The following is an 11,307-nucleotide window of genomic DNA, read 5'->3' as shown; positions in this document are numbered from 1 at the left end:
TTTAGCACGTACCTATTAAGCAACTTCAGTACGATGTAGGAACTTGCAAGAGTGGTCAATTTATATTCCTTGTTAGAGTGCATGGTGGAGACGACATCGGATTCCTGTCAACTGCATGTACGGAAAGTAGGTGCATGACTCTCGACTCCGCTGCGATGCTGCCTTCTTGCAACACACCGACCAGCCTGTCTCTGTTCGTGCTTTAGGGGATGGATCAGGTATCAAACCCGCCGCCATGCCGCTATTTCCCGCCGCTAAGAAGTAAGTCGGTGGATTCCCCAGGCGCTGAGTGCAGTGCGGGGTACCCCCAAGATCCCCTCCAACGCGACCCCTGTCAAAGTCGACAGGGCCTTTCATCAAGAAACCCCTAAGATCTCCAACAAACTTGGTTAACTCGATTAGTGCTTGGACAGCGACAACAGGGCCTCGTAGCCTGTATCAATATCCTTCGGCTCGAACTCCATATGCGCCGCGAACTCTACCAAGAAGCGAAGCAGCCAGCGATCCAGGACGAAGCTCGTTTCTCTGCTTCGCAAACAGGTGTGGTGGAAAACCTGCAATCGGTTCATGGCACTGTCCGCGCTGGACCAATACGTTTTCAGTTGCAGCAGTATCTCGAAGTTTCGTTCAAGACGAGACTTGGCCAGGCGTATTTGAGTTTCATCACCCGAGAACAGGAGCGTGTGGATCTGGACTGTAGAGCTAATCACCAAAATGTGCGATACCGCCGAATACTTGACGTCGCTGCCGGGCGCGGCAACTGACCGGTAAACCAGTTCGCAGAGGCGGGCGGCGTAGTCTTTGCATCTCTCGGCATATTGGTGGAACGGGTTCGAGGAGTCTGCGACGTCCGCCCCTAGGAACTGATAGCAAAGCAATTGCCCGTAGTGGTAGTAGCCAAGATGCACAGCGGCGAACATCCGTCCCAATCCCAGCTCCGAGAAAGCATCTAAGTTTTGGGCTGTGTCCCTCATATGCGCGGGCAGATTCGCAAGCCAATCGTCCAGCTCAGAGGTCAACTCACGAACGCCCTTCTCTAATGTCCCGCTATCGAGCGGCTCGGCGACGCAACGATGGTTGAACTCAATGACTTTGGCCAGCACCAAGTTCAATTTGACCATCTCGGCGAGTAAAGGGGCCTGAAAGGGCGGGGGTGGAGAGCTTGGCACCAAGGCTTGGTCACCAGGGCTAATCGACAGAAACGACAGCTCGTCCATTGGTAGCGAATGTTTTTGGTTTGACGGCATGATCTTTGGTAGCTTCACTGCTGTAGACGACCAGACATCGACCATACACAGAGTCCACCATACTGTTGATGTACGTTAGCATTTGCGGACAAACGCCTACGCAATCAACGCCTCGCAACACGAAAGACTCTTACCTCGAAGGTTCAGTTCCCTCTCCAGCAACGACGTCACTGGTAGCTCTGGTATATTCAATGATAAAGCCATGCGACCGGCCAGGCTGTAGTACAGGTTCTCAACATCCGTATCTCCATTGGCAGCGGCATACGCCCCGAGCAGCATGAAGGTCTGGATATTGACGATTTCTACGTCTCGAATACTCAGAAGGCCTTCGCAAGCAAGCCGAAAGCGTTCGCCTCTTTCCCGAGGGTCGCTTCCCGCGAAGGCTTCATTGACAGAGAACCTAGAAGAGAGGGCAAATATGGCGAAAAGAACAATTGTTGGCACTCTGTCATTGACAACATCTTCGATGAAGCTCGGCCTGTGGAAGAGCGAATGGAACTGATCGTGTATGAAGTCGAAATACAGCTTCACCAATTCCACCCTTACGGATATAGGAGGCAGCTGCTCCTCGGCAGTGCGTTGCGCATCCAAGCTCCAGCAACATGGCCAATGCTGCTGGGCAGATGCAGGCATCAACCGAACCACCCCTAGCTTTTGCTTTCTTGATAGACGCCGAGCATAGTACCCTCCCTCGGGCGGCCCCTGTGTGCATGGCAGCCCGTGAGACAGACAATACTCGCACGCCGTCGCATTTGCTCCACTGGGAAAGGTACACTTCCGCCGTCGGGCCCTTGATGGTCGGTTAGCCTCGCTACTCTCTAAGCCGTGCGATTCCACCGAGAGCCACTTACCGGCAAGCATTACATGCAGACGGCTTGCGCATATTGAAATCTCGGCCTTCTCATGAAAAGAAACTTCTGGCCCACCTCCGCATTTGAATGGCTGGTACTCCGTGGTAGCCACGACCGGGGGAGAGGGGGTCGCGATAACCTGGGGATGTGGAGAAACGTCCAATGTCTCTGCACAACCACACAATGCCAACGACGGAACGAGATGTCAGATCTCGAACAAATCACAATGTACCAAACCCCAGACTTTGCGGTAGAAGATGAAAGCGTGCACAACATGCCGACAAGCGGCGGAAAACTCCCTCGGGGCTTTTCGCATCACATGGACCTGACTCGTGTGAGGGTGGGCTCGGCGACGAATCGCTGTCAGGGCCATGGCCCAATACGGCAGGCGCTCCGGCCTATGCTGCAGGGCGAGATTTGGCCCAGGCCGCGCTAATCCTGCTAGAGATGTAGCGGCGGGTTACTGGCGGAAAACTCGACCAAGCAGAATTGCTCGTTAAATTGTGCATCGACTGCCCAGTCCAACATTCTCAAGGGTGCCCATGCTGGCCTGGTCCCGCCCGTCTGGTCTCTGGAGATCCAGGGGTAAATGTTGACCATTGATTGGCTGGGCTCTCATCCGTATACGACCGTTTCCCCATGGGGCCGTGGCAACCACCGGCGAGCTAGCGACTCCCCCGCAAATCGCGTATGTAGCTTGCGATTCTACTTTCTACCAGGACTTGGTGTCGAGGCTAGACTACAAACCCCAGCTCGCGGCCAAGGCCCTGCAAAATGGGACATGGCCCAGCTCGCGAGCCTAGACCGATGTTAGAAAACTCAATAAGACCACCGTATATATTTCAAGCCAGCTGCTTCGTCGTAAGTTAAACGGCCCTTTACAACTCGATGCTTCATTAACCGTTCGCTTCTCTGAGCGACTTCACGCCTCTTCCCACCATGGCGCATGCCGATACGCAGGCCCAAGGCCCCTGGACCGAAAAAGCCGATGCCACCACCAGCGCGCACAATGCCGCCAACGACACCAACGTCGCCATCGACAATGAGCACAACATGACCCTCCGCCAGAGCTTCCGGTTCTGGTGGAAGGCCGTCGTCTTCAGCTTCATCATCTCCCTCTGCGTCATCATGGAAGGCTACGACACCTCGCTGATGAACAACTTCTTCCCGTTCCCGGCCTTCAAGAACCGGTTCGGTGACGAGGTGGACTCGGACGGCGGCAGGCTCGTGTCGGCTCGATGGCAGACGATCATCTTGAACGGCACTCAGGTATGCTATGTATCCTGACTGTCACATCTGTGCTTCAACACCGTGAACCCGTGGTATTGATCAGACATTTCCTAGGTTGGATGCATCATCGGCCTTTTCATCAATGGGTACATCTCGGAGTGGCTCGGCTACAAGAAGACTATGATCGCGACCATGATTTTCATGATTGCCGCGATCTTCATTCCGTTCTTCTCAACGAGCTTGGAGATGTTCCTGGCCGGTGGTATTATTCAAGGCTTGCCGTGGGGCATCTTCCAGACTCTTAGCATATCTTACGCTGCGTGAGCTCTCTCCATAAGATCTAGAGTGGCTTTTACTAACTGATGACTAATAGCGACCTTTGCCCAACACACCTTCGAGGTATGTCGTCGATATTTGCCTATCGACATATAGAGTGCTGACTTGGCTCGAACCAGCGTACATGACCTCTTGGGTGAACATCTGCTGGGTGATAGGAGGCTTGCTTTCGACGGGTATTCTACGTGGACTATTCAACATTCAGACTGAATGGGGCTATCGGATTCCATTCGCGCTGCAGTGGATCTGGCCGATTCCCATCATCGTCGCTACCTTACTCTGCCCCGAATCACCGTACGTATATGTGACACGCGTTACTCCCCTGGCGCTAACATAGAAATAGGTGGTGGTTGGTTCGACAAGGCCGCATCGCTGAAGCCAAAGGTGCCATCCAGAAGCTTATCACTCCTCAGCCCGATGTCGAGTTCGACCTGGATGCACACGTGGAGATGATGGTCATCACCAACAAATTCGAGAAGGAGATGAGCGCAGGCACGAACTACTGGCACCTTTTCCAGGGAAGCGACTTGCGACGTACTGAGGTCTCGGCAATGGCCTTCATCACGCAGGCGTTCTGTGGTGTCCCCTTCATGGGCTACGGAATCCAGTTCATGGCCAACGCCGGCTTGGATCCCAGCAACTCTTTCAATCTCGGGGTGGTCCAGAGCTCCATTGGCCTCATTGGATGTATCATCGCCTGGTATACCATGGCCCGCTTTGGCCGCAGAACCCTGTACCTGACGGGTCTCACCGCCATCGTCGTCGTCCTGACGGTGGTCGGGTGTCTCGGTCTTGCCCCGGCCAGCAATAAAGGAGCGAGCTGGGCCGTAGGCGCATTGATCATCATCATGCTCTTCGCCTTCCAGGTAAGTTTGGATGGACACCCGAACTTGTGCTTGCCAACCTCAACTGACCTTTTCCTTCCCTTTCTAGCTCACCCTCGGACCCATCTGCTACTGCATCGCCGCCGAAATCCCGAGCACCCGCCTCCGCATCAAGACGGTGGCCCTGGCGCGCGCGAGCTACAACACGGCCGTCTTCGTCAACAACGCCATCATGCCGCTGATGGTCGGCAAGAACGACTGGAACTGGGGCGCCAAGGGCGGCTTCCTGTGGGCCGGCGTCGCCTTCGTCTTCCTGGTGTGGACCTGGTTCCGCCTGCCCGAGTCCCGGGGCCTGACCTACTCGGAACTCGATCTGCTATTCGAACATGGGGCAAAGGCGCGCGAGTTCTCTCGTGAGAAGGCTGAGATGCTGCAACCGGCGCTGGCGGACGTGGCGCTGCAGCACCAGAAGCAGGCTGGGTTGGAACATGTGGAGACGAATACCTAGACTTCGAGCTTTCGTATTGAAGTAGACGGTTGATGACCTAAGTTAGTCACAAGTCGTCGATGCGTCACTGCTTATGATTATATAAGTCTATTGATAATCGCAAAAGAGTATTCTAATCTGCCACCCACTTATTGAGTTTTTCTTGCCATCCTAAATATATACAACAGCCACCGGTATCGGTTACATCCTTGAACAACCGCTACTTAACCAACGATACTCCACGTATTCACACCCGGTTTTATTCCGAAATATAACACATGCAAAGCTCTCACACGCACCTCGCACGTCACCCCATCTCGTGATATGCCCCCGGCACCATCCCGTTGGCCATCTCGTGCCGCATCTGTTCGCTCGGCAGCTCAGTCGGCGACCGCACCCCGCTGAGCTCATAGGCGTCCTTCTGTTGCTCATGGTGTGGCGGAGACAGCTCGCCAGCGGCATCGGAGTGGATGCTGTCCGGACCGCCTTCGTGTTGCTTCATCATGCCGGGCTTGCCGGAACCTACGGCTGCTCCCGTTACGGTATGGTCGCCGTTGTGGCGGTTGTTGTTCCTCTTCCACCTCCTTTGGTACAGCAATAGTAGACCCGCGACTAGACCAACAACACCGACAGCGCCGACAGCGATCCCGGCGATGGTCCCGCCCGACAGAGCAGACGAGGAGGATGGAGGGAAGGAGGAGTTCGCTGCTGGAGGCGCCGTCGTCGTCGTTGTGAGCGTCGAGCCGGTGGGGGTCGAGGGAGAGGAAGTTGACGCGGGCATTACGCAGACGACGGTCGGGACCGTCGAAGCAAAGTATTCGCTCTCTGGTAGAGTCTTCACCCCCGTTGCAGTGCAGCCGACGCCCTCCATTTTACCCTGGTAGAAACCGTTGGATCCGGGTTCGCAGCAGAAGCCGCCGTTCTCGAGGGTGCCGTTTCCGCCCCATAGCTTGTACGTCGGATCCGGGTACTTGGTTACAAGATAGCTTCGTTAGTCACCGTTCAGACAAGCGATAAAAGGGTAACAGCAATGCAGTCAGACAGTGGAGGATTCAATGTACCTGAGGACTAGACGACGCCTGGGATGTACAGTCTTCGCCGGCCTTGCAGCAATAATTGCCCCAAAAATCCCCTTCCCCGCGCAAGCGAGGCCAGGCGGACAGCAGCGCTGCTGTAGGCCTTTACCGCAGTTGATGGGCGCGACGACGGGACAGTTGTTCGCGTCCACTCGGAGAGACCATCCTCCCTCGAAGGGACAGACTGAGGCCGACTCGACCAGCGCCGCTACGCTGAGTAGTAATAAAAGAATAACGAAAGGCACACTAGACATATAGAATGGCGTTTCGGTAGTCAGATATGGCCTCGTTCCTACTAGACGCATGGCTGTTCTGTTATTCTTGCTGAATACGGGACGGGACGACCTAAACAAATGGAATGTTTCAGAGGCGTGTGGTTGGTGTGTCGTTCGAAGGCCAACTGGGACGAAAGAAACAAGAAATATGACAGTGACACTGGCTGATGGTTGGTGCCAACGGTGTGGGCAACACGTGGTCTGAAAGAAAGAGGGGGCCAGTCGACATGAAGGTACACACACACAGGCCAATGATAATACACAGCCTCTACATTGACATGATTCGGCGTTCTCTATAGCCTATCGCTATGGGGCCGATAACTGAAGGACATCCAGGCTTTAGTTCAGCCGCAGCCCTGACGGGACAACCAATCATATAAGGCGCCGTAGGAATTGCAGCTGGATACGTACTTCCTTGTTGATGCCATACCGTGACGAAAGCGTTCCCGGTGCTTTACATTTCGACTGATGAAATTAATTATTCGGGATAATGAATAAATACACGCTCCCTTCCATTTAATTTACAAAACTGCTTATCCAGGATAACAATTGCCGTACACGCTGCTAGCCAGAAAATTGGTCTGACCCCTTGGGCGCTCAAACGTATGCATGATGAGTGAACGTCAACGTACGGAGGGCATATTCGAGTCGGTTCCCTTCGATTCCGCGGCTCAAGTGTGACTCAGAACCTTGATGAGAGCTGCGCTATACTGCTGGACCACATGAACCAGAGCCATGAGAGTTTCCTGACGCAAGTGAAGGAGAAAGAAGCGAGATTACGGAGTTTCCAAAAATACAGAGGTTCCGAGCTGAGGTAGGTCTAGAAACACTCTCTGTATCTGAACTTTGACAAGACGTCTAACACAGTACAGCTTGCCCATACCTTGAAATAGGATGCCTGGGAACTCGCATAGTCGTCTGACTCTCCGAGTATGACACGCATCGGGATAGAAGAAACAAAATCACGTTTTATGTCGCAAGGGTTTCTCGTAGAGTTGATAGTTTAGTAACAACGGTATTCTTCAAGCCTAGAAAGATCCAGAAACATGTAAAATGTGCACATACCAACGATGCCATGCCAACAAACATTAAATGTTGCCCGGAGACAAGCAGTGGTTTCCAGAACAAAGCTCTGCGTTTGTAAAGTGAACTATCTTTCCCAAACGCACTAACATTCATACCCTTCATACCTTCAGGGTGGCTCTATTTTTCGCTCACACCACTTCATCCAACTCTCTGCGAATCCAGAAGGGCCATATAAACCACCCCCCTGGCTCGCACAAGACGGTGCACGACAAGGCCGGATCAGCAGATCTGTCATGACATGGATCCGTACAAACCTGATAAGAGTCCGGGAGCTCTTTTACCCAATGAGAAGAACCTCTTGAACCTGAGGGAGAAGTTCCTTAGTGTCTTCGGGGTCGCTTCACTGCTAATCGATGAGAAGCTTCCCCAAACACGCCTTCAGCATGACTTGTTGGACTCGGGAGACGTGCGCCCGAATACGGGATTAATCCCTGGTAATAACTTTAATGCTGCTTTAGATATCGTCCCCGACGAAACGGCCTGGTTGGCGTCTCTGCGACTTGACCAGGAAGATTCCGACGCAATCCTTGGCCGTTATGCGCACATTCGCCAGCATCCTAATACAATAGACGAGGCTGCTGCTATCGTCGAGGCAGCTACGACCGTCATACGCAAGCTCTGGCCAGATACTACAAAGTACAAGATGAATCAGAAGAATACGGACGGCGTTTTAAGAACATTGAGCACATGGACTACGATATGCTAAGCTGGCTCGTCTCCCAGGACCTAAATAACGAAGGGGTTGCCTTGGCTTTTGTTGATGCCTATGGACGATACATTCGGGATCCTGCAGTGCAGGTGGGGAGCCCTTCTGTTCGCGGACCCAGTTGCTGGGATCATTTTGTTCTAATTCTGATATAGATCCGGTAATTGATTTCGAATCCGTTAGAGCTCAAAAAAATTTTTTCCAGATTCCTACCACTTGTTGGTTACCCGCAACCTTCAGGACAAATATGGTGAGCTCAAAAGTACCAACCCAACGACCAATATTACAAAAACACTTACATAGGCCAGGTCTTTCATTGCCGGGGAACCTTGGGTTATTTCGTTCCCTTTAATTGCTAGCATCATGTGCCTGCTGTCGAACCCTAACAAAATACCAACCTCCGATTATGCCGATCGCGACATGGCGTGGTGTTTGGATTCGCTTCAAGCATTTTGTCGCTTCCAAACCCAGACGAGTCGGCGCGACATCTTTGCTATTCCCTTGGCACCTATGGTGACCGATGGATGTACATGTATTTCATTGTCCATACATACCACAAGATCACCGATGCACATGTTACCGAGCTGGAGGTCGTGACCGGGTCCGGGATGCTGGTTGAACGTCGTGTTGTCGCTATACCTGACGTCGGGACTTTCCGAGAGAGCCGGTTTTTGGTTATGATGCGAACAGCTATTAACAAGCAGGACATTATAGTGCCACAAAAACCCAAAGAAAAAGCGCCAGGCCTTCGGAGCTGGGTGTCATTCTGTCGGACTTCGGCCATATGAGCCTCGATACGGAGCTCAACCACTGGGCGAAGCGCGGTATTAAAATTAGCAGTGAAGAAGCCGGAGGGATTCCACTTTTCCAGATGCCGGTGTGGTCCCAGGTGGATACATGGTACGACGGCTGGGAGGCTTGCTTGAACGACGGGGATGAAGTTCTTGATTTGAAGGTAAGTACTTACGCCCACCCATTTCTTCATCTTTAACCTCATTCTTGCAAAGCGCTGACGAAAAATAGTGGAAGGACTTAGAGAGCCTAGCCACGTTATGCAACCTATCAACCGAAAGACCATACAAACGCTCCCAGACGGCGTTCAATATACTTCAACTCCTCAGCGTCTTTCGTAAGCAGATGGCTGTAGCCCTTCGGGCGCTCAAAAGCTTGTGCAGGGAGTGGAGGCAAATCACGCCCAGACAGCTTAAACCAGACAGCTCAAATTTTGACATTAATACGAGAGACCAATCTACCAGAAGTCTGTTTATTCCATGATCTCGACACAAGGGCACTTGTCGTTTTCGCATAGGTTTCTTTGGCGCACGGCATATCTCGTTTGTTGTACATACTACTTTTCATAGTCGTGACTTCCAATCTCCAGCAGGCTTTTCAAGCGACAGAAATCGCAACACCTCACCTAGACGGTCAACGCCCCAGAAGCTCTCGATCTGTCCCTTCCTGTTGGTACACACCATCCACGGCAGACCAAAGGCGCCATCCTCGAACGCTTTGTCGGTATTGGCTTTGAGTGTTGATTTACCCACAGTGCCACTGTATGCAAGTGCTTCCTTGGTGCTCTCTTTCCCCAGCACTTGGGTTAAAATGGGCTTAAAGACCCGGGGATTCCCAATCTGTTCGTGCGCCGCCCACATGGCGGCATACAGGGCACCAAGGGCGCGTGCCAGTTTCTCTTGGCCATCAGGCTGCAAGGAGATAGCGCATAGAGCACGCATCGTGTGCAGTGTGTTAGGCGGGAAGTTAGGCGGGATAGACAGCTTCATAGGTACATTGAAGGCGCGCGCCCAGCGGAGACGCTCTTGTTCAACCCATCGGTCTTTATTCTTAATCGCCATAGGCGTTGTGTTACCGCAAGCATGCATGAGACCAGGGAGATATAGAGGAGTGTACTCAATTTTCACGCCCCTAAAAACATCGTCGTTTCTGAGTACGTGGAAGGCAAGGTATGCAAAGGGGCTAACCGCGTCGGCGTACAGTTGGATGGTAGGTGTGATCATAATGACCATGAAGATACCACGCAAATGAACGCCCCGGCACGGCTAGTGAGTAAGAGATTAGAAAGGCTATAGTACGCAGGTGGGATGCAGGCATTCTGAATCTAAGGGTCCGTGAGAATGTAGTTGGTGAGTAATCGATGAAAGAATGCACATTGGCACCTCAAATAAGTACTTTACGATGATGAGTTCTGTGGGGTTACGTCTACAGTGCATTCTGGCATGTAGCGGTATCTAGCAAGGTCTCACAGAGCCGTAGGAGGAATGCATCTCCAGGGCTTACATGTACATACCGCTGCAGTTACTGTATGCAAGAACCAAATAACACTTATTTCATGGTATGGTACTGTATGATAATGGTATAGTACCATGTTCTGCTCCACTGTCTGGAGCGGTTGTGTCCTCTATCCACCGCCACCAATCTGGCTGACGAGGGCGCTGAGCGCTTTTTTGTAGCTCTTGTTAGCATTGCTGACCGTGCTGCTGATTGAAATCTTCAATATAGCGCAGGCCAGCGCCTTGTTCGTGCGCCTCTACGTGCTATGTAATAGCGAACGCGGTGCTGCATGCCCCGAGTTAAGCGACACTCTCGTTCGGGTCTAGCGCTGACGGAAACTCCATCCGCCGCTTTACCAATTGGCTTGTGGCCACCCTTGGTATCGCACCAGCATTAAGTAGATAGGAGTCTCCTTTCTCTTGTCATAATCTTGTACCTGCGACCTGGAGCTCCCTCCTTTTCAACCTTCGTCCTTGCCGACACAGAGCGCCAGCGGATCCTCATTGTCATCTCCCCTGAAATCTCTGGCTTTACTTCTCTCGCGCTCCTTCTTGGTCCCTTGTCTCAGGTCGCATCGCGCCATGCATCTGACTTTTCCTACTGGCTCCTGCCGCTGCCCGGCCAGATTTACCAGTCCCGTCTGCACCTATTGTGATTTCAACTCAACAGTATTCGTCAGTATTCTAGGCAGCAGCCACCGGGGACAGCGACATGGAGGCGGGGAGGAAGCCGCGGCGACATGGTGGAATTGGGACGTGTCCCGGTGAGCCAATGGACGAGCTTGGCTCCAGTGAGGGCAGTAAGGGCAGGCAACCGGACAAGGCGAGCCCAGGCTGACGTGGCCTGGGTCCTGTGCGCATGAAGCATGATCCATGCCTTCACTGGTCGAGGACGAGGAAA

At 52.8% G+C, this 11,307-nt stretch overlaps 5 protein-coding genes across 5 annotated transcripts; 2 read left to right on the top strand and 3 right to left on the bottom strand.

Moving 5' to 3' along the window:
* Positions 1 to 398: 398 nt before the first annotated feature.
* PG985_001954 (uncharacterized protein) lies at positions 399 to 2,130 on the bottom strand (the record flags this gene model as incomplete). The annotated part of the gene is made up of 3 exons (XM_066821723.1): positions 399 to 1,309; positions 1,382 to 2,037; positions 2,099 to 2,130. 3 exons carry the CDS (start codon positions 2,128 to 2,130, stop codon positions 399 to 401), a joined length of 1,599 nt encoding a protein of 532 aa, XP_066689155.1.
* A 907-nt stretch (positions 2,131 to 3,037) lies between these two features.
* PG985_001953 (general substrate transporter) lies at positions 3,038 to 4,996 on the top strand (the record flags this gene model as incomplete). The annotated part of the gene is made up of 6 exons (XM_066821722.1): positions 3,038 to 3,367; positions 3,443 to 3,648; positions 3,702 to 3,727; positions 3,784 to 3,958; positions 4,008 to 4,530; positions 4,598 to 4,996. 6 exons carry the CDS (start codon positions 3,038 to 3,040, stop codon positions 4,994 to 4,996), a joined length of 1,659 nt encoding a protein of 552 aa, XP_066689154.1.
* A 286-nt stretch (positions 4,997 to 5,282) lies between these two features.
* PG985_001952 (uncharacterized protein) lies at positions 5,283 to 6,356 on the bottom strand (the record flags this gene model as incomplete). The annotated part of the gene is made up of 2 exons (XM_066821721.1): positions 5,283 to 5,961; positions 6,037 to 6,356. 2 exons carry the CDS (start codon positions 6,354 to 6,356, stop codon positions 5,283 to 5,285), a joined length of 999 nt encoding a protein of 332 aa, XP_066689153.1.
* Positions 6,357 to 7,650: 1,294 nt separating this feature from the next.
* On the top strand, positions 7,651 to 8,118 carry PG985_001951 (uncharacterized protein; the record flags this gene model as incomplete). Its single annotated transcript, XM_066821720.1, has 1 exon — positions 7,651 to 8,118. The coding sequence occupies one exon, from the start codon at positions 7,651 to 7,653 to the stop codon at positions 8,116 to 8,118; it is 468 nt and encodes a 155-aa protein (XP_066689152.1).
* Positions 8,119 to 9,473: 1,355 nt separating this feature from the next.
* PG985_001950 (uncharacterized protein) lies at positions 9,474 to 10,133 on the bottom strand (the record flags this gene model as incomplete). Its single annotated transcript, XM_066821719.1, has 1 exon — positions 9,474 to 10,133. One exon carries the CDS (start codon positions 10,131 to 10,133, stop codon positions 9,474 to 9,476), a length of 660 nt encoding a protein of 219 aa, XP_066689151.1.
* Between the last annotated feature and the right edge of the window lie 1,174 nt (positions 10,134 to 11,307).

This window comes from Apiospora marii (genome assembly GCF_038362585.1).
Source record: "Apiospora marii strain CBS 49790 chromosome Unknown utg000002l_segment0_segment0, whole genome shotgun sequence".
Lineage (NCBI taxonomy): Eukaryota > Fungi > Ascomycota > Sordariomycetes > Amphisphaeriales > Apiosporaceae > Apiospora > Apiospora marii.
The sequence above is the reverse complement of the archived record's forward strand: the minus strand, read 5'-3'. Positions and strand labels throughout refer to the sequence as shown.